Below are 27900 nucleotides of genomic sequence, written 5' to 3' on the forward strand. Positions count from 1 at the left end.
CTAGGATATACTAGTTTTTACAGTGTCCTGTAGATAAAACTGCCTAGCTTTAAACTGGCTGGTTTGTAACGGTCTTGTCGCAGCAGTAAGAAGCTTAATTTGGGGCTGAACAGCCAGAGTAATTTCCCTACTTATTGGATGGGGTTTGCAAAGTGCACAGAGCTGCGTACGTGTGTAGCTATCTTGCCATTCCCATCAGGCCAACTTTAGAAATGCTGTTTACAGTAGTACCCCACTCGCTGCCGTGATTTTTTGTGTTTTTTCCCTGTGCAGACAGATGTATTCTGAACAGGCTGGTGGCAGCCTCTGAGCTGCAGCAAATTGGATGTAGGGCAGGCGAGAAACTGGTTTTGTCTGACTGCTGAGGATTTTTAGGTTTTTAAACTGGACTGCTTCAGAACAAGCTGGAAGAAAACATGAATCCCAGGCAATTGGTGTTGCATCAGTGGGCACAGAGGGCTGGCTGCCTTTGGACCTTGCAGGCGGGCATTACAACCTGGCAGACAGAGCAGGGTTACCAGCGCTGCCTCTTGGTGATAGACTAATCCCTTCTATTCAGGCCCCAGATTTGCCCCAAGCAGATGAGCTGATATCTGTCTATCTTGATAACAGACTTTGAGATCTTCTCATGTGAGGTCCATGTTCCTTTTCATAAGCTTTTAAAATCAGTTTCCTGAAATGAATTTATATAAAAGAGGAAATCAGCCTGGTACGTAAACAGCTAACTGCTGTGTGTAAGAAAGACGGAGAGTCAAATGGAAAATGACAAAATTACAGCAATGTTTTTCACCTTTTTTTCCTTTTGAATAGCTCTAAAAATATTTCAGAAAGTGAAAATGTAGATAAGGCCCCGCTTTCCCTCTTCCCAGAATGCTTAATTATGACTACCTGCTTTTATTTAATTTTTCCTAGTGCACATTTCATGGCTATTAGAAATGCTTTATTCTCTCTTTTAATCTAAATTTGCCTTGACTCTACACATAATTCTACTTATCTCTTTCTTTAAGCCCATTAAACCATGTCGCCCCATGACCAACAATGCTGGAAGACTATACCACTATCGAATTACTGTGTCGCCTCCCACAAACTTCTTAGTAAGTACTTTATAAATAATTCTAACCAGGACTCTATTTTTTTTTTTTTTTCAGTGATGGAAGTAGTAATGCTTCTTGCTTACTCCGTGGTGGTTTTGTTTGCTTTTTTTAGACAGACAGACCTACTGTTATTGAGTATGACGACCATGAATATATCTTTGAAGGGTTCTCAATGTTTGCACATGCCCCACTAACAAACGTAAGTATGTTCATTGTTAGATACATGGGATTTGTTTGGAAGGCAAGCTGTTTCTCCCCTGAAGTAGAACTTCTGTAAAACAACAGTACGTGTATGTTAGAAATATCTTGCCAGCCCTGGGGACATGGGAAAGACATTTATGCTCAGGTTTTGTCCTGACTAATTGTGGTAAGCGTTGTCTTCAAACTGACTGGGACTGTGATGTGCATGAAAGTAATGCTTTTTACATGTGTCACAGTTTGGAAGTGAAATAAAACATGGAATAAATTGTTAAGACTGTTAATTGGATTTAAATTGGATGAGGAGGTTTGTTAAGTTGAAAAAGTTTAAAAACCAGCAACAACATCAAAAAAAGGTTTTCCCTTTGTTAAGTGACAAATGGACTTCTTTCAGAGATCCACTCTAAACAGATTTCAGAGCTCACTGTAAACAGATGTACGCAAGTTCTAAAAACTTGACTAGATGTATCCACTACTTTCTGATATCTGTTCAGCTTCTTCAGGAACTAGGCAAGTTATGATTTTTATTAAAACTTGTAGATATTTAAAGGCAATTAATTTTCTATTTTGAAAGCAAATACAACAAAAAAAGGACACAATTGGTACCTGATTGCCCTGCTTTTCCAATAGAGGCTGTTAGCCATATCTGAATGAAAATTATACAAATACTCCATTTCTGTACATTTGAAGATTTTTTGTTTTCCTCATATTTCAAGAACTGTTTTTTCAAATGTTGTCAGGTTTGTTTGTTACCTTGGTTTTATGCCTATTGCTAGCTACACCGCCAATACGAAAACTCAGTATAAGAATGGTTATCAGTACAGGACTGGGATGTAAGAATACTGGAGCTGAGAGGCACTGAGAAGGCAGCAATTATTTTTTTTTTTGCGACGGTTCGCTTGCAATGGTATGACATTACTTTTGGTGAGCAGGGGAAGGGACTGTAATGTTGATGAGAAGTCAGTAAGAGACTAGAGTTCAGCCCATGGGATTGAAGCGTGAAGCGCTCCTGCCGGGTAGTGTTAACTCAGCCTTGGGATTCAAGGTAGATTTGTTCCAAGGCTTTATATTTTCACTTTGCAAAGGAGCAAACAGGAACAGTTTTGTTTTGCTCCCATTACAAGGGTAAAGAGACTACCTTATTTTTATAATTTTTGTGTTTACTGCATGACAGGAAGGCAGACAGTCATGGAAATCTTTAATATACAGCAAACAAGGAAAACTCTTCTTGTCTGACATGAGTAGTTAGTGGAGACATTGAGCTTACTCTTACCGTAAAGCGCTTGTGTGTTTTTCTCATTCCAAAGAGGGGAAGTGATCAGCAGCAAAATGTTTACTTTTTTACAGAGTTGAATATAAAGCAACACTGTATTGTCAGTTCCTGTTACTAACAGGTATAAAGCCCTTTGGAAGTAGTCTCCTGCTGTCTTGGGATGATTTTGTCAACATATAAGCTGCTGTTTGAGAGGCATTTTGGAACATACTTGATAAAAGAGAGGTGGCAAAGGGTAGCAAAAATAGAGATCTAAACACGAACATCTTTGAACGAAGCAAATTTCTGTAATTTGAAGTCTTAGCTTTAGCCGCTGTTAGAAGTCTTACAACTATTATTACTATTACCCAGTACTAATTGAGCCAGTCAGATATTGGGGAAAATGGTTAGTACAGTCATAAGTGAAATTATAATTTTCTTAAATAACTACCAAAACAATTTTATAGTACCAACTGCATGTTCCTTTGCTATGTATTTGCTTGTTTATGTGGAACTCTAATTCGGGGAGATTTTGGTCATGGTCACTTCTCTAAAGCATCCATTTTCCATTCAGTGCAAAGAAAAATACCCCAGGCTACTGAGTTTCTGAATCAGAATATCCTCTCCTGGTTGAACTTAGATGTTAGAAAGTAAGCAAACACTCCGTGTATTTTTATTTTTTTTTAAAAAAAGCCCAGCTGATTTAAAATTGACAGGTTTTCCTGTCCTCGAATTCTAAATGGGACATTTGACTTTCAAGGTTTTTTTATTTTTGTATTCACATTTAATATTGTATCAAATCCTATTAAATTAAATTTTTGGTTTGGTCGTTTGGGGTAACTCCTTGGTTTATCATGCAGATATCAACAGATTTTTGTAGACAATATAGTCAAAGTTTGACAGTGGGCTGCAAGAAGATGCAAGCAGAATATTGCACCTCTGTTAAGTCCATTAGTTTCAGTGCAAACCCAGCACCGTTCAGATATTTATTTGTATGTTTATCAGTGCAAAATAACCTTGGGTTGCTTCACTTTTACAGACCATTGAATTGTTCTACAATACTTTAATGTTTGCAAGGCCGGTGAACAGTAAAACTTACTAAGAGCTGTAAATATGTAGGATAGAGTTAGATATTTCTGTAGTCTTTTAGAAATTTAGCATTTCTGCTTTAAAAGATTCCATTTAAAAAGCAAACACCTTTAGCAGTCCACAGACTTTGCAAATAAAGGAACCTTTTTTCAAAGGTGAAAAAAAGGAATTAGATGTTTGTCTTACTAGTTAGTTCAGTGAACTTCTGAGAATATCGATTGGATGAAATTAGTACAAACCTATAAATTTATCCCGAAGTTCTTGTGTTGCTGTGACTTAAAGCCGTATTTTAAGACTGTATAGCTAACAGAATTGGCAGTGTGCTAAAAACACCTGGCCTTCAGGTCACTGTATCAATCTGACATGTTGTGTCACCAACAATAAATTCACTTCCAAATATGCAGGTGAGAGAAGACACGGGTTTACTGAGCTGAGCATTTTCTTCTAAGCAAAATTTCATCTCCAGTAGATGGCATTATTTAATCTTCCTTTACCATCCCTCCTGTCAGCCCTGTGTTATTATGGAGGTGGATGTTGAACTGTTACTTTTCTTGCACGTGCTTCTGTTCCTTTCTTTGCATGATCCCCCAGCGCAGCTGTTTTACTAAGTGCCCTTTTCAGCAGACAGTAATACCTTTGCATACAAAATTGTATTAACTATACATTTGATGCTGTATAGTTTTTCATGCTGAATTTCTATTTTCCTTCCAGATTCCTCTATGTAAAGTAATCAGATTTAACATTGACTATACAATTCATTTTATTGAGGAGATGATGCCTGAGGTAAGAAGGATAATTAGTCAAAAAGTCAGAGTGGGTTATGTGTTGTTGATATGCTTAATGGATTAAACTCTTCAGAATCCCGTCTTGTGAAATCTCTTGGAGACAGTCCGTGTTCTGAACAAATGTCTGAAAAGGAACTTGCACTTAGAGGTACTAGCATAAATCCATCTACCTAGGCTATCATATATTAAAATCAAATAGTAAGAAGTGCTTATATCCATAGCTTCTTTTCATTTTAAGTTATATACAATATATGTCAGGTACTCTTATCTGGAAGCTGAGTTAGGCATTATCCTCCTTTTACGGATGACAAAAATGCGGCATATGGAGGTGCTGGTTTGCCAGGACCCCATAAGTCAATGGCAGAGCTGAAACTTAATCATGAGTTTGAAGCTCTGAAGATTGCTTATCAGTACTTAATATAAGCTGTTGCCAAAACAAATTTCCGGTGGAACAAACAAAGCACATTCAGTTCATAATCTTTTTTTTTTATTACAAATTAATCCCTGGTGAAGCCAGTTTGTGAAGTAAATTGCTGCAGTGGAACAGCATTTGTAGGTACAGAAACACCCCTGCATATTAACTACAAAGATAGGATCAGTGCTTAATTTAGTCACATATATTTACATTTTTCTTTCTAGTTATCTCTCTTTTCGTTGCTCAACAGCATCTGAATATGAGCAAGAGCTCTGAAATTCCTCAGCAAGATTAATGTGATCAAAGCAATTCATTTCTTGTTACTGAATCTGCTGTGTTGTCTCCAAATCTTGTTCTAAAACAACAAATGGCCACCAAGCACAGTAGAGAATCTGACCTTTTTTTGGACTCCTGGTCAATTGACTACAGCAATTGGCTACAGCACTATTTGGAGATCATCTTTCCTAATGCATTCTTGTGAAAGAGATTGTCTTGCTGGGTTTGGAATTTATGGCTGGTATCATATACATGCAATTTATATCAGCCTGGCCTGATGTTGTTTGTTAAGGAAGGCTTTTTAAGTTCCTTCATTTCTAAACAAAAGCTCTTTGGAGGAGCTACTTCCCCACTTGATGAGAAGAATCTCATTCTTTATTTTTTTTCTTTTTTTTTTTTCTCCTCTCCTTTCCTGTTGGCTCTTGAGGTCAAAATCCTCAATTTGCATTGTACTGATATGTTGCTATGGAAGTGATCATGATATCACAGATGGTGATTTATAAACTTTCAATATGAACATGTAGGAAAAACTGAATTATGAACATGATCCTTCTCAGAAATATGTCATCTGCTTAGCGTGCTCAGGTGAAAGGGTTTTAGTGCGTGGTGAATTAATTTTCGCAGATTCATAATTTCTTTCTATAGCATTGGTTTGGACATTGACTAAAGAGTCTTCGTTACAATGGTTTCATGACAATGCTTTTGTGACAATGCCTTGTGAAGGGGATCATAGTGTTATGTTACAGTAGATGATTACAGATACGTAAATACTGTTTCCAAAGCCCAGTGTCTAGCAGTTGGCAGCTATGAGACACTGTGTTTTTTCATTGTTTTATTTAAATATCTGTGACTGGCATTATTTGAATTATACTAATATATTATTATAATTTGAGATTATTTTTTTCTTTCCCCAGAATTTTTGTGTGAGAGGTCTTGAGCTGTTCTCTTCATATCTATTCAAAGATATTTTGGAGCTCTATGATTGGAATCTTAAAGGTAATTTTTATTTAGGGGAAAAAACCCATACAAAACCTCAATTAGTTGTAGCTTTCGTAAACAGGACTCTATTTTGTTATGTTCTTCAGTTTAAAAAGAAGGAAGTGGAGAGGGGCCTTAGAACAAAGTCAAATGATTGTTTATGTGAGAGGGACAAGCTTCCACTTTCTTCTTCAAGAAGATGATATATATTAGAGTTCATTAGTGTGGTCTATAGCAATTAAAATGCACAAACTTGGCACTGTATTCTTGCAGATAAACTAAATTTCTTCCTTAATCCCAAAGTTCTTTTTAGTCAGACAGTAAACATTGTATGTTTAATATTGCACAGTATCGTGTGCACAGTATTTTGAAAGCCAAGGTGTCAGGTAAACTATTCTCTCTGTTTTTTACAAGCTAACAAACAAGTTACTCATACAGTATTTCTCTACAGTCAACTTACAAAGCAGTGTCATACAGACAGCCATAGAGGATAACGTATCATTATAGCTGAATGCTTTTGACTTGAAAAGATGAAAGTATATGTTTCTGTGAAGACTGTGACAAAGGAGAATTTCAGGGATGATCCTTCCGTTGGTCTAAAAGAAAACTGAGAATGTCAAAGGAATTTGATTTCAGAATTGTGGGTGTGCTTTGGTGTCTTGACTTTGTCCATGAAGATGCACTCTGCACTTACTGCAGTTAAACAGAGGGGCATAGAGGTTTCATATATTTTGTTGAGCCTTCTTTGGTTTGATACTAATTGTATTCTGATATCAGTGTTGTCTTTTGTACCACTGGTTCTGATTGTTCGTTCATTTTTAACACCAGGTACTTACTGGTTTTGTTTTTATTTTCACACAAAGCTTTGGATGATTAAATAGGAAATGAAAAAACCACAAAACAGTATCATGGAAATTTCCTTGCTATGATTGTTATTGTAACCAAAAGACACCCCACTAATTGGGAGGGACTAATAAACTAGTGTCTGTAAGTCTTCAGTGAATTAATTTAATTTTTTTTTCCTGTGTCACTGTTTTAAATAAAACTACTATGTTTTTGTTAGATTCTTTTTATTTTTAAGTTATTGTAGCTTTCTTTGAAATTGTCCATGTGAAAGCTTTCACTAGAAGTTGTTACTCTGTTCCTCTCTGCTGTGCATTTTGTTATTTTTTCCAGTGAAACTTAGGCCCCCGCAAATGTAATCACCGTTCTTTGATTTCATCTGCCGCAGGGTTACATTCTTTTTTTTCTTCTTTTGCAAATATGTTGCTGTTCATAACTTTTTCGTATTTTTTTCATATTTAAGGTCCTTCACTTGAAAATGATTCTATTTGCTGTCCCAGATTTCACTTCATGCCTCGATTTGTGAGATTTCTTCCAGGTAATGTATATATTATGTACCTTTATGGAATTAGATCTAAAAAAAAAAAAAAAAAAACAAAAAAAACCCCAACCAACAAACCCTCAAAAAACCACGCACCCCCCAAAAATAAAAATCTACAGAAAAAGTTATTGCAAATCAAATGGTTCAGTCAGGGTAGAGATCTGGTACTTCGATCTGAAACTGGCAGTGCTTGCTGGCAGCAGGGATGGTTTACTCAGAACTGAGATTCAGATGGGCAGGCCAACTCCCGCTTCCAGCTTTTGTCTCTGTCGTGGTGATTTTAGATAGCGCTGGGTCATCCCTGTCCTGCCCTGTGATGGAGCTGTGGCATTTGAGGTGTGCTATTACCTGATCTCACATGTGAAACTGCATTTAATGTCCTCTCTGCTCTTCAGGATACTGTGTGATTATATTAAAATTATTGATGTGCAATTTTGAGGGTCGGCATGATTGGCACCCCTGAGCACATGTTGTTCTGATTGTTTCTTTCTTTACCCTAATGCAAGCTTAGACCTTGCAGCAAAGGCTGAAAGACAAAGAAACACCATTGCAATGCAGTTCAGCCCTAGCCTGCCAGCCAAGGACAAGCTTCAGTCTGGAGCGTTATGCTCCTTTTGAGTGAACAGCTTACACAGGCATTTAACACGTCCTAAGATACTAGGACAGACTTTCAGTTGATATAAATGTCATGGCTCCATTGAAAATGTGTCCTGCTGAGATCCTGCCAGTGATTGCTCCAGAAGGGTTGTGTGGACAGGAGGATGCATTTCAGCTGCTGGTCTGAGGGTGCAGATGAGACATGGAACAATCTTCATCAAGAGGGCAGTGGCCTGGAGGTGCTCTCTGCTCTGGGCTTTGAAACTTAGTTGGGATATTAATTATAGCTGTAACTAAATGAGGTTTGGCTCATTACTGTGGAGAGTGCTGATGGCTAGATGACTATATTTCTAATTGTTGTTCCTTCCTGGATACACAACACTTGTTCAATCAGAAGCAGAGCTCTGAGGCTTGCTAGCAAACATTGATTTGGTTCTGCTGAAGCAATTTACAAAATAAGCCATCAAGCCACATGTGGCTGATTAACTTGACCTCGTCACAAAATGACAACAAGTTTGACCTGCCTGGTTTGTGCAGCTTGAAGGTGTTTTCCTGTTAGTTTGGGGTTTTTGTATTCTGATTTTTTTTCCTTTTAGTTTAGAAGTCATCTCTTTCTGTGCTGTTGGATTGTTTACTGATAGGGAGAGATAAGTCTCTATAAACATGTTTTCCTGTGTGCTTCCTCCTTAAGGTTCCCTGCTTTCTAACTCTTTATAAAAATGTCTTTTTCCTGATATTTCTGCATATATAGTTGCCTTTTAGCATCTTTATGACAGGTGTTTTTTAATCAAGTTTGCATTTTGTATTGATTATTTTTTGAGATATCCTTGGAGATTTTTAATTTCCAGAGAGTGGGAATCTGTTTCCTTCAGGTATGTTTGCAGAACATTATTTATCTCTGTCTAATCAAAGAAGATATATTGGTCAACAGGGCTCCACACATCCATCAGCTGTCTCTTTAAAGATAGAAATTAATTGCTGATTTCCTATCTCCTCTACTTTTCTTTCTTTCTTATTTCTCTAACATAGTTTAAAAAGATGAGGTTTGGGATGTCAGGTTTTCTACATGGATTACTTAGAGACAGGCCTTGGGGTAGCTCTAAGCTTTGAGCTCATCATACCGGATTTACTGAGTGCCGGAGATGCATAGCATGCCGGGAGAGTTGCTGCATTGTATTAATTGTCATAGTTTTATATGATGATAAATATATTAAGAGAGTAAAAGACTAGAAAAACATTTGAGGTCCCAAGTACTGCGTGTTCTGACCCAGGGAAGGTCAGGTCTCTAACTACTGTTTAGCACAGCTACCTGTAGCAACCTGTACCCTCCTAGTACATGGTCTTCAGCGAGTAAGGCTACGCTTCTTTTTTTCAGGGATTGTTGGACGTGGGCTACCTCTTGCGTAACAGTATAATCTACTTGTTGACAAACTGAGTCCCCCTTTAATTTGAAGGAAAACTTTGCACATTGAATAATCTGCCCCTATAGCTATTTAGAAGTATTCTCTGTTTCCAGTGAGGTTTGGGGTGTATTTTCCCCATTTAAGATTCCCTCTTGGAGTTTGAATGAGGTTAATTGTTCTAAGAGGCTAAGTAAGAGAAGCACGTATTGCCTCGCATGTGCATGTCTTGCAGAGGACATAATCTTATGCAACACTGCTGTTCCGCAGCAGTTCTGCAAGACTTTTCCTGTGTGCCTGGGATGACATTCCTTGTGCGGTGGCATCATCCTCCATATTGCTCTAAGACTTGATTTCTGGTTTTTCTCCACTCCTTTTTTTTTGGTGTGTGTAGTGATAGAGAGAGTGCACTCAGTGGCAGGACCAGATTGCTTCTGCTTGCTGCGGAGGGGAAATAAACATTTGTGCTCTGTGGGGAGGAAACTTGAAGGTGCCTCCATACCTACAAATTAACACCCTATTGCTGAAGGAGGGGGTCAGAGAGATGTGTGTCAAAATTGAAGCGCTGTAGTAACGTGTCTATCTTTTTACTCATGTGAGCAGACACAGTGAAATTGAATAGTTGGTGTCTTCTGAGTGGTGGTCTGTCAGGACCATCACTCACTCGTCTTTCCTGTTTGCATCTTCACATCTGTAACTGGCTACCTGGAGCCAGTCAGATGTTTATTATACCATCCTCCTTTGTTACAAACAGCCTTTGCTGTGCATGTTTTCTGGGGTCTCAGAAGTATTTAGCAGTTTTCATGTGCCCTTAATTCATTTAGTGACAGAGAACAGTATGAGGCTATTTAGCCTTCATTATTGGAGGTACGGCAGGTAAGCACTACAGATGAGCTTAAAATGCAAGGATAACTTGCTACATTCATCCAGAAGTATCCCGTAAAATTTTGAGTGTTCTTTAAAAAAGCTGCATAAATGCCTACAGGCTTTTCAACTACCGTTGTTAAAAGAGTGATAAAAGTGTGAAAAGGAAGACATAACTGGACAATGTAACTGATTGTTCTGCCTACTTATTTTAAAGCTTTTTCAAGCAAGTTAGAAACTTCAGCTTTACAGTATGATGAAACTGTTCCTCTTGCTACCATTACCATTATTGCTTCCAGTTTAGCAGTGTTTATGCATGTGCCGTATTCATCAATAAAACATTTGCCTTCATATTTGTCAAGTCGCTTAAGCATTTTGCATTCTATTTTGCTCTTCCAAATATTATATGTGTTCTCCATATTTTCTCTTTTGCTCATGCTTAGGAGTGAATATCTGAAATGTGTTTTATTTATTTATTCATGTTTTTAAGATGGAGGAAAAGAAGTACTCTCAATGCATCAGATTCTTCTCTACTTGTTACGATGCAATAAAGCTCTGGTGCCTGAAGAGGAGATCGCCAACATGCTTCAGTGGGAAGAACTGGAATGGCAGAAATATGCAGAAGAATGCAAAGGGATGATTGTTACCAGCCCTGGCATGGTAGAGCAAATAATTCTGATTTATGAACAACCCAATGACATGTACATGTCTTGTTTCAGAGAATCTGCTACAGGCTGAATTGGAAAGGGAAAAGATGACTAGTGACAGTGGAGATGACTGTAGGAACAGTTCATTGACCTGTTCCAGCCCTGGGAAGAATTGCACCCCCTGCTGTTCTACTTGAAGGGCAGGTTTCCAGATGAGCACTGTTTCAATGTGTGCGTTAAAAGGAATGGCAATATTTTATGTGTGTGAAACAGCAGTTTTCTCCTCTGCTTTCTTATTTTTTCAGACAGTCTTTATGTGCACAATATAATTCTCTTTTCCCTGACACAGGAACAGAGAATTAGTAACTATTCGCTGTTTTCATTCATCTTCCTCTTTTGACCCCCTAGGTCTATTTGAAGTGCTCTATCCAGATTCTGCCCTAAATACGGAGAAGGTGTTTTCTGCGTATTTGTTTTTTTCCACGTTGCTTCTATGTTGCACTCACTCACACTGAGGAATTTTGTGTACGTTAATGAATGCATCCATTAACTTTCAGTGCCAGTCTTGAAACCCCTATGGCCTTATTATTTTTGGAACAATTATTATTTTAAAGCATGTGTTCTCTGAACACAGCTCCTTTCAACTCCAGTGTTTATGTGAATTTAGCCCATTTTTCTGAATTTCACACTTAAGAAATGTGGGTCATAAGAATAGATGATGTCCACAAAAAGCTGCAGCTCCATATTTTGGACCTGATCTTTTAGACTGCCATGCAGTTTTCTCAGTTGTAATACCTTTCTTTCTCTGACTTAATTTTCCTCCTTTGCTCATAGCTCAGCTTCTTAGCTTCTCCAGAAAAAGTGTGACTTGGTATCATGCCTAAAGGGGAAATTTAGTTTGCTAACTGAAAAACCTGTCCCCAAACTGCAGCCAAGGTGACTTCCTAAGTATATTTTTCAATTTCATATTTTTAAGTATGGCAGCATCACATTTAGTAAACTACTTCATAAGCTAATCGTAACTGGGCAAGATAATTTATTTTTCCCTTGTTTTCATTCTGAGTGTTTTCGTTCTCGTTAAAACTTTCTAGACCTAAAGGAAAATAAAATCATCTGTAGGAACACGAAATACAGAATACATGTGAACTGTCACTATGTAAAATTCTACCTGAGCTGGTTAAAATTGAGTGTTAAACCAGAATCTCATAATAGAAATTGTTAGTCTTAGCTGTTTCACTTAACATTGCCTGTGGTTTCTGTGATGCAAGGTACGTGCTACTGCACAAGTCGTCAGCATCTGAATGGTATACACTGACATAACTTCAGTGGTTTTGCTGAAGATATGCTGATTTCAGCTAGCTGAAAACTTGCTTTTTTGTTTAGCGTGAAGCAACGCGTATATGCTCCTTCCTTGTGCCTCTGAATGGTAACTGTCTGTATGTACAAGGCAGTGCGGTTTGTGAGTGGTAGCGTTAATTTTGAGATTTTGTGTGATTTTTACTGACAGACTTTGCATTCTACAAGACAATGTCTTTTAGTGATGTATGTGGACATCAAAATATGTAAGCACAAAAGAAATCTACAGCACTTTGAAACATTGTCATGTTATAATGCCATCATTAGAACATGATTTTTCTCCCAAGAAGGTTGCAATGACTTTTTTCTTAGTTTGTGGATTTTTTCTGTCCATTGCAGCATATCCTATTGAGTATGAAAGCGAGTGAAAAATAGAATATGAAAGTATTTTCTATGCATTTTACGACGTTAAAAGATAAAACAGTTCTGTTGTTGAGACAATGTGAAACTGCTTTAGAAAATGACAGCTCTTCAATTCAATTCTATCCACTTGACACAACAAAGTAAAACACCACTAAATTTTGTTTTGCTGCCTTCCTCCACAACATCACTTCAGAAATAATAATTCTTGTGAGCAGATGTAGGTTTTATATATGTATTTTTTTTGTTTTAAAGTGAGGTGTATATATGCATGATGGAGAAGAGAAAAAAATTTGATAGGCATATAAATCCTGTTTACTTAAAAAACTAACAGTAGTTCAGCTTTATTTAAAACCATTTAATTTATTCATGGTGTTTCATTAGTTCAATGAAACTTTGTGTTGGAATGGACTTAAAGTTTCACAAATTTTAATCCTTTAATACTTCACTTTTTCTAAAATATTGCTGCTTTTCTCACTACTACAAATACATATGTATTTTAACATATTTTTGTGCTACATCTGCATGCAGTCTCATCCTGTCTTCTAATATCAGCAAAGCCTTGACTGATGAGGAATGGAGTAAGAAACAAAGATAATGGGGCTTCTTCTATTAGAATTTCTTTGGTTTTGATGAGACTGTTAAAAGCAAGCTTGTGATTATTAGATGGTCTCTCACAGCACTTTTAAAAGAACGCAGGGATAAAAATCTGGAAGAATAACATTTAATTTGCTTACGTCTCGTCTGCCGGTGCGCAATTTATACTGTACGTTTCTGTGTGGTGCTGTTTGTTCATGTAACCTTCAGAAACAGCACCAGAGAGGAAGGTAGTGTTCACCCTGCTGAAGGAAAAAAGCATCCCCTCACTATTTTGCTGTCATAATCATCAGCGGAGGAACAACTGTGATTAAGTCTTAACCAAGGAGTTCTTTTGTCCGGGTTGTTATCAGGTGTCTGTGAACAGCTGTGTAACTGAGTGACAAAACTCCAAGGCAGTGGCATACAAATAAGGGGAAAGAGTCTGGTTTTGAGTGATCACGGGGCCGCACGTTTCACGCAGGTGCCGCTATAGGTGTATTGAAAGCTCTTCTCCCTTTCACACTTTTGAAGACCAGATTATTTCTATTTAAGTGTCTAAAACGTGAAACATTTGAATAGGAAAATGTTATCTGTATTTTTCTTTTAATTTACTGATTATAATTGGTGTATTCAGTATAATTATTGTGTTGTATTCTGTTAATCATGTTTTGCCACCTTGGTTCTCAGAGGAGCTGTTGTGTAGCAAGGCTGCTTTTTTGCGGGGGGGCGGCGGGGCGGGGCAGGGATGGGAGAAGTTCCTCATTTTGAATGTTGAGAGGGGGAAGAGCCAATGAACAACTTTTGTGAAGATAAAACCTTTTCAAATTGGCTTTGTGCAAACCCCACAAACACAGATAAACTTAAATTTCAGGACTTTAAGCTCTGGTTTAGAGAACATTCTGTCTGCTACAAATTCTCCCCATGTTTTTCATTAGATTTTGTTGTCCTAATCCCTTTTTGTTGGAAGTGCTGTGGGGAAAACGTTTTTTTTGGGTTTTTTTTTGTTTTTTAACTTGGCAGCATGTGCCAACTAACTTAAATTTTTTTATTTTTCTCTGTTTCTGGTTGGGGTGATGTAACTTTATGTTCCGTCATCATGTCCAAAGGGAAGCTGATAAGCATTTTTCCCTTGGAAAATATTTCGATGTCTGAACGTCAAAGTTTTAAGTAAGTTTCTGTTTTTGTAGAATAGATTGGAAGTGTGGCCACCTGATGAGGCTTACTTTTATTTCTAGAATTGGCTTTGCTTATCCATGCAGAAAATTATTCCTGTGAGCAGTTCTACCAAGGTGGTTTGAAGGGCGAAATCTTTGTTCTTGACACAGTTTTTGTTGTTTTGTGAAGAGAATGGTGGGAGCTGTAACTCTGAAACTCACCTTTTAGAAATTCACAATGCTAAATTAGAAGTTTTGAGATGCAGGTAACTGGAAATAATGCCCTTTTTCTGAAACCTTAGACAAGCAGAAAATATTGGCCTCATCCAGCTGATTGCAAAGTGGGGAGTAAGCAAGCGCATGACAAAGCAGCTTGCCAGCTGATGGAGAAAATGTTTACTCGGAGACAAACTGTGCACCTTCAACTGAGTTTTTAAATATGTTAGCTAAGTGATCGAGAGCTATGTAAGCAGCATGTCGTCTACAGTGATGTGCAATTACTCATTTTCCGCGTTTTTGGAGGTGAAGCAAAAGTCGTCTACTTCTACGCTGTCCTTTTTAACTATAAAAAGAACTTCTGTTTTGAAGTGTAAAAAGGACGAAAGTCTCCTCATTATAGAAGACTCTTCCTCATTGTACACATCAGCCTAGCAGCCTTTTCTAAGAGTAGCATGACAGGTTTTTTAATGCTATTTATTCAGTGTGGTTGAATGGATCTAATAATGGCTTCACTTGCATTGGGAAATCAGGAACAGAACTAAAATTAGAGAGGTAACCTAATCTTAGCAAACTACTCAGGCATGTGGGAGCTTGGATGCCGGAATGCTAATCCTGATTTTATTTCCTGTGTGATGTTCGACCAAAGAAAGTTTCTTTTAAGTTCTCAGAAATAATCAAGTGATAAATTTCCTGAGTTGTAAAATGAAAATAAAAATGCTTCCTTTTTTTGCTGGGAGAGCCAAATATTGATTATAATATTAATGATTAGTTTTATGTGTATTTTAATAAGCTTTGAATATTGCTGCTTTGTGGTTCCTGGATAGTTTTGGCTGGAGGCAATAAATTTTCCGTAGAGCTGTTGTCAATTAGTTATATTTTGTTTTTCTCCTAGAAACCCAGCTCGGTTCGTATCGATCAACTGGACCGTGAACAGTTCAATCCTGATGTAATTACTTTCCCCATTATTGTCCACTTTGGGATACGACCTGCTCAACTCAGTTATGCTGGAGATCCTCAGTAAGATGCTTTTCCTTCCGTCTTATCGTTCAGAAACTCATTACTATTATCATCTGTGGCTTAAATAGGGCTTGTTTATGTGCTTAATTGAGTCCGATATAAAGTTTACTGCTTGTGGCATTGGACACTAGCTCTTGTAAATTAGAGAATATAAGGTGTAACTTCTTTTTCTGGATCTGCTGAAGTAAATGTATCTGCGCGTGCGGTATGAAATTTCTCAACCTGAGAACAGCTCTTCTAGGTCAGACCAAAGGTTCTCCAAGCTCCATGTTATATCTCTGAGAGGCCAGTTGCGAGATTTTAGAGAGAGAATAGTGTAACAGGTAGGCAGGGAGGAAGCAATACTTACCCAGGCTTCCAAAAGTCTGTAGCATATGGACTTGTGAGTTAGAGGATGTATTTAAACCATTTTGTTTAACAACCCTTAACGGAGCTTCCTTTTCTAAATTTCTCAAATCACTGCTTGAGTCTTTTTATGCTACTGAGAGGCAGAAGATTACAGGTAATCACTTACCCAGTACTGTTGTGCATTATATGAAGAAGGACTGACTTTTGTGTCAGAGCTGCTACTTCATCGTTTAATTAGATGCTCTTCGGGTCTTATATCTAATAATGAAGAAAATAGCCATTTTCTGTTTGCTTTTCTTCGTGACATTTATGTTTCTTGCAACTTGCCATATTCTACTTAGTTGTCCCTTTCTATGACTTGAAGGATCAAGTCTACATTCTGTTTCCTAGCTTGGAAGCTCTTGCGTCCATGCTAATATTCTCCATACTTTTTATATCCTTATAGAGATTGCAAGGAATGTAGTGAGGGAATGGAGAAGGAATCAGAACTTCAGGCAAAGCAAGAAATACTTTTCACTGTGGATTTCCTGTAGTAGCATAAAAATGCTTGCTGGATTTTTGTTCACAGTTCTTTTCTTAATTTCCTATAATTTCAGGGAACTCTTCCAATGATTTGGAGATCTGTGTTCTGAATGATGACAGGCAGTATAGAGCCCATCTTTTTTGCATGTATAGTTAAGGTTGTCTTTCTCCTCATGCATTTTCCTCCAGTGTCTTTTAAGGATGTTGAATTTCACCTGCAGTTTTGAGGCTCAATCATTGATATGTGCATGTATGACAGACATATTCTTCTACAACTCCTTGCTGACTATTTTAGATTTAATATGGTGGGAAGTGGAGTGAGTGAGTGCTTATCCAGGTAATATATTTTCTTCTGAGTTTGAGCATGACTTTTAATCATCCTTGTCTTTTAGTTTTCTTATTCATAAAAAGAAACTAATTAGACCAAAGAATATAAGAACCACTTCTATTTTGATGCTGAATTTCTTAATATTTGTAAAGTTCTGGTACCTTGCATTGAAAACAGTATAGAGATACAAAAATTATTCTTCCCATGGTTATTTATTTTAACTTTCTTTAAAATTTCCACATTTTTTTTCCCAGAGCTGCTTACTCAATTTAGGCATGCTGCTTTTTATCAGAGTTAAAAAGCAACTTTTGTGAAAGACCTCTGTGGTGCCGTCATGGATCTCAGGTTTAACTGTGGTATATGTGTGAAATAAGTAATGCCCAGAAAAGATTTTACTCTAGTGTGTCCTTTCTTTTTGAGGTTCAAATACAGAATTTTTGTTACTGTCATCTGTTTATTAATTGTCAAACTTAACTGCAGTAACAGAGCTTGTTCCACTCATATACTAGTAGTAAAACGTATATTGTAGATCATAGTTTCAGGTTCTTGGTTGTGGGTTAAAACCTCCTCATGGTATTTGTTTGTTTCCTGGTTCGTTGATTTGTTCATTAACTCATTTTTCTTCTCTGGATGGGGATTTGTCAGAAGTAGATGCGCTATTCTGCAGATTACATAAATGTGGCGAACAGAGCATAGGAAAAATCCATGGATTGACCATTTCAGATGTGTTTATAGACTCAAAAATTATCAGCATCTCTAGAGGCACAGAGTATACATTCAAGAGTGATGCAGGAAAATAGCTATGGAAAAAAGTGCCAATAAGAAAAGATCTGATTGTGCGCCTGTCACTGTGTTGGATACTGGGAAGATTAAGAAATAGTAAAAGAGCTGCTGCTTTGTTTACTGCTTTGCCACTAGTGTGGTAACTTCTTCCTGAAACCACTGCTCTAAGTTGGTGCTGAGGAGGATCTTCTTTTACGATGTAAATATAAAAGAAAATAAATCATTATGTAAACTTCCTCCAATTCCCTGCTTCCTGTTAGAAGTCTCAGTTTATGGATTTTCTTGAAAAAACTCTGCAAAGGTGATACTATTTTGAAGATAGCATTGTTTCCGAAGGACATGAGGTCCGTGTCATGATTCTCTTGGTTGCTCCTCCCGTAGTAACTTTTGAACCTGTTGATCAGTTGCAGCTGAATGTAACAGTGGGATATTGGCTACAAATGGAGTAAGTTCTTACAAGTTTTGTGAAAATCCATGCTAGATTGCAGAGGAACTCCCACTGACAAAGATCTGTTATTGAAGTTTGTGTGTAATTAGACATCCCCAAAATATGAAAAGGCTAGACAGTTGAAGAAAACCAGAAACCTTATGTATGTACTAACCACAGAGAAAACTTGACTTGCAGTTTCCGTTCAGCACAAACCCATGAGGAAAGAAACTTATATTTCACTGTTCAGAATGGCTTTTGTGTTGCTCATGACTTCTAGAGCTTTTCCTCATGTGCTTCACTGAAATGTTTCAGCCAGTGTAAAGGACAGGCACTTCTTGGGAAAGGTTACTACTGCATTTCAGTGAATGATAGGTACACTCTGTGGAGAAGAGGGAGTTTTCACCTGCCTGGACTGAGATGTCATGCTGTGGGCAAGTCCTTTCAGCATGCAGGGGTGGCCCTCTGGAGAGGATGGGTGGGTATTGAGGAGACCTGGGTCCTGCCCTGAGTTTTGCTGTTCACCCCACACTGCACACTAATCCCTCCTCTCTGCTGCCATGTCCACCCCATTGGAACATCTGCAGAGACCCCTCACCTCTCTTGGAAAATGCTTTGAGGTTTTTTCTGGAGCAAAAAGATGCTTGTCAACAATCTGTGTGTATGTGGGTGCGTTATTAGCAGCCGGTGTGTTCATAAGCACAAATGGTGAGAGCCTTTTGTTGTATTGGTGTAGTTTAACCCCAGCTGGCAACCAGGACCATGCAGATGCTCACTCGCTCTCCCCAGCTGGGATGGGGAAGAGAATCAGAAGAGTAAAAGTGAGGGAACTCGTGGGTTGAGATAAAGACAGTTTATTAAGTAAAGCAAAAGCTGTGCACACAAGCAAAGCAAAACAAGGAATTCATTCACTACTTCCCGTTGGCAGGCAGGTGCTCAGCCATCTCCAGGAAAGCAGGGCTCCATCATGCATAATGGTTACTTGGGAGGACAAATGGCATAACTCAGAAAGTCCCCGCTTTCCTCCTTCTTCCCCCAGCTTTATATACTGCACATGATGCCATATGGTATGGAATACCCCTTTGGTCAGTTGGGGTCGGCTGTCCCAGCTGTGTCCCCTCCCAGCTTCTGTGCACCCCCAGCCTGATCACTGGTGGGGTGGTGTGAGGAGCAGAAAAGGCCTTGACTGCTTAGCAGCCACTGAAAACATTAGTGCGCTATCAAAAGTAGCACGATACCTGCTGCTAATAAAAAAGTTAGCTGTATCCCAACTGAAACTGCAACATGTGTCGACCAAAATATTTGTTTTCTGTTTTTGTCCTTTAGGTACCAAAAGCTGTGGAAGAGTTACGTGAAGCTGCGTCACCTGCTGGCTAATAGTCCCAAAGTCAAACAGGCTGATAAACAGAAATTATCACAAAGAGAGGTATGCTGGGCCTTCCTGTGACTGGTAATTGTGCACGGTAATTCAGGATGGAATAGAGCCATATGACCACCCTGTTTATGGAAACAACAGAAATCCTTCACAAAAGATTTTTCTTTTAAGACTGTTAACACTGATTTTATTTTTATCTTTGCTTGTTAGTGGATGTGTTTTTTTTCCTTTTTTCAGTTGTCAAACTTCTGCAACTTTTTTCCCTATTACAGAAATTATCATTATAGAACCATAACTTCTTTATAGATTTTGCCATTAATGGTTTCAAGAATTAGCTAGAGAAGGACTTTCAATTTCAGAATCCAATTTTAACTGGCTCATAATTTTAAACATTTCTCTTTTGAGATAAAAACTGCCATACTTTTGCATGGTTTTAAACAGTAATTTATTGGGCAGTCTTAGTGACATTCGTTAAGATGTTTGAGTCAAAATCATCTGGTTGTTGTTATTTTCATCAATCTTTAATGATAAATGAGATATTTGTTGGATTTTTGTCTTTTCTCTCTTTTTTCCCCTGACGTGATGAGAAATAAACATTTCCTAAGTGCAGATGCTCAACCAATTGGGAATTAAAATCAGAAAAATAAAGTCAGCTAAATATAGACTAAAGCAGCCTGCTCTCAGGTATCTGTTTTTTTTAAGATCTTGGACTGAAGCTTTGAATTTGGCTGGTGCGTGTCTACCAGGCAATCTTAATTGGACAACTTAGGTAAAGAATACATAGAGGAGAAATTAATTTCTTTGGTACTGGATGGAATTTAATTAAGTGGTGGTGTATTTTTATTTATTGATTAGAAACCCTAATGATTCCTAGAATCGTAGAATATCCGGGGCTGGAAAAGGACCCATGAGGATCATTGATTTCAATTCCTGAGTCTTCCCTGTAGCTTTGGTTGCAGTAAATGTTTGATATATTTGCCATTGCTTTTGATTTTTATTATTATGCAAAGCACAGTATGCTGTTGCATGAGCAAGAGTCTTAGTTGATATTTTATTTATGCTGATATTAAATAAGCCTTTAGCGTACTTACATGTAAAATGGAAAAAACCCCAATGTTACTTAACTGTGTCACAGTAGTAAGAAAAAAAAATTTTGTCCCTATAGGACATTTTGTTTGCCACAGCTTTCTACACTCAGAGCAAGCAGAAGGGGAGACCATTGTTTTATGGGCATCTTTTCATTAGGGACTAATGGACAACTTATTTGTAAAATTGCAGTGGATTGAATGTAGGGGAGTGATTATGTTTTGCTTCAAAAGATAAAATGCTCCTTTGATATTTATCACTTCCTCTGTGGTGTGCTGATTTTTGTTTCTAGAGTGTATTATCTAGGATAATGGGTTTCTCAAGTAGTTGTCTGCCATCAGAGAGGCGTATGGAGCTTTATGTGAGGATAACCTATGCATTTTGGCAGTGGAGATGTCAGTAACTTAGAAGGAGCTGTAGGGCTGCACCTGACTGGTACGTGGGCTTTTGAAGATTATGAATCATATATTGTGAGTAAGACTGGAGCGCTTCTGAGCCGGTCGGCCTGAAAGCACAGCTAGGTCTAGCAAACACTCTAGCACCAGTCTCAGAAAACACCCAATGACGCAGCCTTGAAATGCAAATTTTTGACAATGTACAAGGAGTGCAGTGATATAAGCATCTCTGTTCCCTCTGCCATCGGTCATTTACTACTATGAGATTGTATGATGTTATTATTTGTGACAAGGTCATGCCTGGGGGCTTTAGTCCTCTAATCTAACTTGGTGCGCTTACAGCAGGTGCATAAATTGGGACCTGAAGGCTCACTTTGAAGTCAGTGGAGAGAGAAATGCATTTTTTTAAGCCATTTATCCCCCTTCGCTGAATATAAAAGGAGCCAGGGCTAACTAGGCTCCTACCCTAGGTGCCTTTATATTGAGGTTTCTGAGGTTTGATGAATCCACATCTGGATAGATGTGCCCCTTGGAGCCACTCTCTGGGTCTCTGTAGAGCAGAAGACAGAGCCCGTTCCTGCCCAGAGATGCTCACAGGCTTCAGACTGGAAGCTGGGAAGAGGCAGCTTTGAGCAACTGCCCTGTAGTGAAAAGGAGAAGGAGAGGGAGGATGGGTTGCAGCTTTGAAAAGTTTCATGTTCTGAAGAAGGAAGAGCACTGAGGGAGTCTCTACCATTAGCGCATGCGGTCTGGGAAGCTTGCGTATCCCGGAAGCTTTGCAGTATTGGAACCAGGAGATCCTGATCCAGGGGTGTTTTATTTTAGCTGAGTTTCTTTCACTCCATTTTTACAGAAAATACTTTCTTTTAATGATTCTGTCAGAATCTTTTAACGATTCTATCTCTTCATAGTTTCTAGAGACAAATAAACTGTTCAGACAACACCAAGCAGCCAGTGGTCAAGGCAAATTAGACATTTTTAAAAACTTTTTTTAGTTGAAATAATACTGGTAGATTTCATCATACTAAGTTCCAGGACTAGCGAATGCTGACACGTTTCCCAGACTAGGAGCACCGACAGTGATGAACAGGAACTATTATAAAGTAGCTGAGATCAGAAAACAAAGTCTTTCTTTTGCTTAGACTGTTACACTCCTACTGAATGCTTCAAGCCAGGAGTACTCATGGAGAATGCTTCAATGTTTTGCTGTTTTGCACGCAGGGGTAAAGAAGGTGCTTTCACTATAAGGACCTTAACTTGCTTATTTATGTATCATCTTGGATGTATCAGTTTGGCTGGTTTGTTCTTTGATTTGCAGTAAAAAAATCCAGTCGCCTCTGGTCTCTTCTCAGTCTACTAAAATCCTCTGTCTACATTCTACTCCAGCACATCCACCACAGTCTTCAGCTGGCAGTTACAAGATTTGGACTAGTCTTAGAAACTGCTTGTGAAAGCTAACTTTAAACATGTATTGTGAACGTGCTGACGTGTGCATTGATACTGCTTTGTTGTACAAAGTTCCTCACGGGAGTTCCGCTGTCTCCTTGTCTAGGAAGCACTGCAGAAAATTCGTCAGAAGAACACAATGAGACGCGAAGTGACTGTTGAGTTGAGTAGCCAGGGATTCTGGAAAACAGGGATACGCTCTGACGTCTGCCAGGTGACTAAACCGCAGAGATATCTGATGTATTTTCTTTCTTGATAGCTGCCATTTACCTCTTGCAAGGGTTTGCTGTGATTGAAGGCAAATGAAAATGGATATGTTTGCCTCAATAAGACCTTTTGCTTTAGGTGACCATTCTAGTGTCCTGTCCACCTCCTCCACACACAAAAAAAGTTATTTCAATTTTTTAGTTTTCTTGCCACTGGTTGAGAGGGGTTAGGAATGGTCAGCTTGAGGCTGGAGGTTAGCTGAATGTTGAGTCTGGTGTGGAACTCCAAGAGCTTCTTCATCCATCAGTTGGGTTGGTTATAGATACTTTTATTTTCATATATTTTTCTATTTAGATATTTTTAAAAAAAAAACAATTTCACAGTGAACCATGAAGAAATACCTTTTTACTTGAAAGAAAAGAAAGAAAAAAACCCACCACAGCTAACTTTTGGATGAAAACAGGTGACCCTCAGTAGGAAGGTCTCTTTCAGATACTCTGTTTCATACGCATGACATCTCCAAGGTACAGATCTCTGCCAGATCCTATCCTGAAGCAGTTGACAGCCACCAGCTTTGTGACATGATTAAAAAAGTGCAATTTCTATATAATACTGTATTTGTAGAATTCAAGTAGTTAGACAAATAAATACACTAGAGGCATACTTGCATCATTTTTTTAGCTGTTGTTTTGGAGATCTTATTTAAGAATTAAATGCTTACAATTTAATACTAACTTAACAGTACAAAGTATAAATTCTGGGGGTTGCTAAGCAAAGATATAGGTAGAAATCCTGTTGTTATTTTAGAAATCTAGTAAGGCCAAAGGGGGAAATTCTAATGGGAGAGGAATGCGAATAACTAAAATTGCTTTTCTTCTGTCTGAGACCTTTCTTGTGATTCTACTATTGCTTCTGAAGTCGAAGAAAGAGAATAGTGGAATAGTATCTTCTCACATAGCTGAGGAAAACTACAGCCCTTTTCTAATTTTTTGTTGTGAACTGTATCTGTTTTTACAGGTTAAGTAAACAGAGTAAATTTCTAATTTAGGAGCTTTGAGGCAGTTCTGTGTTATTCATATCTTCGGTGATTCATCTCTTAATGTCTTCTTCGATATTTCTATTTCGTTTTGTTGTTGAAGGACACCAAAACACCAAAGAATGATGAAAGTAAAGCTATTTCACGTTTTTGTGCCCATCTGCAGCTGTAACATCTAAATCAGCCAGTTCTGGTATGAAGGTCCTTTGATTTGATTTCTTTGAGAGGCCAAGAGTAGGCAAACTATGTCTGTAAAATGAAAGATTACTGCTGTTGCTACATGCTTTTTCCCAGATTAAAGAAGACTAAAACTAAATACACATAAATCAACTCTGTGAGCAGAGCTAAAGTGCAGCAATTTAAAATTAATGCTTTTAAAAGCATTGCCGTTTAGAAGATTGAAACTCTTTTAAGTCACTCTGATAGCTTATAGTTGCTCTAAGTTCCACGTAGCATTAATGGCACTCGTCTTTGCAGTGTCAGAAATGAACTGCTTGGAAGGGGAGGAAAAAGGGCGAGTGAAATATTCCAAAAATTGAAAATGGTTGTGTTCTGCCCGGCTCTCTTGAAGTTATCCAGAAGATGAAGTGCACTGCTTGGCCACTAAACTGGGCAGCACTCGCTATGCAGTCTGGCAGGATGGGGCCATGCTGTGAAGATACCACCCCCACACACACACCTTTCCCCCCATCATTGCCTGTATTGTTGCTGGTGTGCCCTCAGCAGCTGCATTAAGTGTTCAGGGTGAGGAGAGAAATGATCTATTTCAAAATATTTCAGCTCACCAGGTTCTTAGTAGCTTCAGGTCAGGAGCGTTTGTCAGCTTGGGGGATGGTGGCGATAGCTGGGGGCATCTGAGAGAGTTACTGCTTTGCCACGTTAGCTGCAGCAAGAAAAGAACATGCAGCATAGTTTAAATCACTTTTTAAAAAAAAAAAAAAAAAGTTACTCACATGTTTATAACCAGGTGCAAGTACCAAGGTTATGGGGTAACTCCTATAGCCATATGATTTCGGGAGACTTTTTTTAATCACTAGTCATTCTTTAGCCTAATGCAATTTTTAAAGCAGATATTTTATTTTCTTATAAAGAGATAAATAAATAAAACATCAGAAACATCAAATAGCTATAATCCAGTATGATACACATTAATTGAATTAATCAAGTGTTTAGTGCCACGGAAGCAGCACTTTGTCAATATAACTGCAGGAGTCAAATAAAAGACCTTCTGTGTGCTCCCAGGGAGATGTCAATTCCTTGTTCACTGCACTGCAACCGATAAAAATCTAAAACTTTCTATTTCAGTCCTCAAACTTAGGGCCACATGTATTGGTTCCTAAGTATAAAGAATATTAAATCTTGCTTGAGGGACTCTTTCTGCCCAGTGACCTGTGCAGTGGAACACGCAGGCAGGGAAGCAGAGTTGGCCTGTGAAGCAATGAAGCAAGTTTGGGGGATTTTTTTGGTAATTAATTCCTTCGATGAAGGAAGACATAGGAAACACACCTGTGCAGTTTATATGGAGATAAGAGGGTTGTTCCCCTAGTTTGTAAATTATCCAAAGAAAATTCTAAATGAGTGATATGGGAACAAAATAAAATTTCACTTACACTTACTCAGTTTGCTTGGAGTGGTTTTTCTTTTTTCTGACATTCATAGAACCAAAAAGTCTTTTTCTTGCTGTTAAGTAATTACTTCCATCATTACCTTCCAGCTCTGCGTTCAGCTTTCAAAAATTTCAGTCTTTTACTTAAAGTATTGCCATCGGTTATTCTTAACTTCTCAATCTTGTAACATTCACCAATTTATATTGTCTGGTGTTCTTTCTTTAGTAACACGCAGAACTCCGTGACATCATTTATTCCATAAATTATACTTCATCTGCTTTGTATGCTTTTTTTCCTTGCCTCCCTCCACACTACCGTACTGATAAACTGTACTACTTGCTTATTTCAACCCAGGTCCATCCAAAGTCAGTCAGTAATATTAGTGTAAAATTCCTGCTTTAAAGCACTGAAAGAGCAAGAGTTTCATTGCCGCAACATACAATTAGTTAATTTTTTATTGAAATTTTCGTCAACAGGAAAACATCATCTGTTTCCTAGATGATCAAACAGCAACCTTTATGATATTTTTTAGCACATTAACCAGGAAACGCCAGACTACAGCATTTCAAAAAGCCCTTACTTCTTCCTTAGAAGGAAATGAAGCAAGGCACTAACAACTGTGCATGAAAATCAAGTAGCTACTGTTGTTTGGTGAAAGCTGGCTAATGTGGTATTAAGTGCTTCTTCCCTAATGGTATGAGGCAGCAGAGGGAAATGGTCTGTCTTCCTCTTTGGTACCAACCTAAAACTGCAGGGTGTTAAAAGAGAGGGTACAAACACATAGCATTGTATTCAGTCGTAGCTTATTGAAACTTGATGCTGCTGGTGACCAGACATTTTTTTTATTCATTCAAAATACTTAAGTAGAAGACTGGTTTTCTGTATTTATTTATTTATTCTGGGTGGGGCTGTGTCCCCACTGTGATTATGCAGATGGACAAATGTGATTTAATTAAGTCCTCTGCTGGTGAGGGTTGGGAAACCATTATTTATTTATTTGTTTTCCTCATTTAAACCAAAACAATAAAGCTCAAGTGTGGTGACAAAGGGGAAATGTTTGTATTTATAGCTTAGTCAACTGAGTGCTCTGTACACTGAAGTTGAATGCCTTTCCTTACTGTAATTGTGTTTTAGCATGCAATGATGCTTCCTGTCCTCACCCACCACGTCCGCTACCATCAGTGTTTGATGCATTTGGACAAACTGATAGGCTACACTTTTCGAGATAGGTGCTTGCTGCAGGTAAGACGTGCAAAAAATAAACTACTTGCTCATTTGTCTTCCTAATATTATTGAGTTTATCCATAATCCTGCCTGATGTACAAACTTGAGAAACGCACTGTGTTGCCGCAGCTTGAAAGTGCTTGATTATTTGCAGTGCAAATCTTTCAAAGGTTTTAGTCATCCCAAGAGATTTCTAAGGAGAGACATTGACTGTGCATGTAGACATACACCTACATTTGCTCCAGTGGTGGGCCTGGATTTGCTTGTAATATGTAGATAGACAAAAATATGCTTACTGAAAAGACGGTTGGGTACCTTACTTATTATTTCCTTACAGGTTCTTTTTTTAGATATTTATGAAGTATATGACGTTATTCTGCAGATAAGCCTTGATTCTTCTTGATATGCCTTGATTCTTCATTTTGTAGTCTGTTGTTCCTAAAAGTAATAACTTAAGTGTTGCCTTTTTATTTTTCATTTATAGCTAGTGCAAAGAAATTTCCAAACTTGTGTTCAGCTCTCGATTTCTATAAGTACAAGATGAAACTTTTGCATTTACAAAGAAAGGCAGGAACTAGAGAGGAGAATGGGTTTTAAATACATCTGTATTGTATGAACAGTTGTTTACGTAAGTGAATGTTTGGAATTGATCCAGCTCCAGACAGAAGGCTGACTCTTGGTATGGTGGCCCCTTTCCCCTTCTGTTTCTTCTGAAGTTATTGAAGGGAAATGGAGACTTCTGTTCAGGATCTCCCCTTGAAGTAAGCAGCCCCTCTCTCCCCTGACTGGAGCTGAGAAAGGTGAATTTTCTCTAAGTTCAAAAAATGCAGTTTCTGTATATGAATGGAGACTTTACTCCCAAACTACTTTAAGCAGAGGCTTATAGAGAAATCTTTTCTCAGAGCTTCTCAGTTTTCTAGAAGTTGGTTTCCAGGGCTGGTCCTACTGAAAGTTACAGTAAACATTAAGCATCTTGTAGGATTTTGTTGCTCACAGGCTGCCTTTTTATTTTTATCTTTCATATTAAAACTGTCATGGAAATCCTCAAAGTGTTGAGACCAAACATACAAACTAAAAAGCAAATTTCAATTGAAAAGGGGAGAAAGGATAAAAACAAGTGTCAGTACTAGTCAAATTAATGTTTAGTTATAACAAAAATACTTTTAAATGCTTGATCCCTATGCATATTTGTTTAAAACCTACAGATTTGTTCCAGAAGAGAAAGACCTTTTAAAAATGTATATAGCACCAGTCACCTAGACATAGGCAATTTTAGATGTATATTTCACATTGTTTTTTACCTGTTTCATCGTGATGTATTCTTTTTCAAGCGTGGACCGGGCAAGAAAGATTATGCTAATTTAACTATTCAAAGAACTTGTAATGTGTCATCAAGTTCAGATGGAGCAGAAGCTGAGAGTGGGCAATTATGACAAACAATGTTAGTGAGGA

The 27900-nt window shown here is 38.0% G+C and overlaps 1 protein-coding gene across 3 annotated transcripts in view; it reads left to right on the forward strand.

Annotated features, from left to right (window-relative positions):
* Positions 1–27900, forward strand: part of DROSHA (drosha ribonuclease III) — a 74551-nt gene that overhangs the window by 16626 nt on the left and 30025 nt on the right. For all 3 annotated transcript variants that reach the window (XM_063326089.1, XM_063326088.1, XM_063326090.1), the window contains 10 exons: positions 1008–1094; positions 1207–1293; positions 4345–4416; positions 6024–6105; positions 7394–7468; positions 10823–10992; positions 15540–15664; positions 19399–19498; positions 22481–22588; positions 26359–26466. In XM_063326089.1, coding sequence (XP_063182159.1) covers positions 1008–1094; positions 1207–1293; positions 4345–4416; positions 6024–6105; positions 7394–7468; positions 10823–10992; positions 15540–15664; positions 19399–19498; positions 22481–22588; positions 26359–26466 — 1014 coding nt within the window. The remainder of the gene's footprint in view (positions 1–1007; positions 1095–1206; positions 1294–4344; positions 4417–6023; positions 6106–7393; positions 7469–10822; positions 10993–15539; positions 15665–19398; positions 19499–22480; positions 22589–26358; positions 26467–27900) is intronic.

This window comes from Chroicocephalus ridibundus, chromosome 2, assembly GCF_963924245.1.
Source record: "Chroicocephalus ridibundus chromosome 2, bChrRid1.1, whole genome shotgun sequence".
Taxonomy (NCBI): domain Eukaryota; kingdom Metazoa; phylum Chordata; class Aves; order Charadriiformes; family Laridae; genus Chroicocephalus; species Chroicocephalus ridibundus.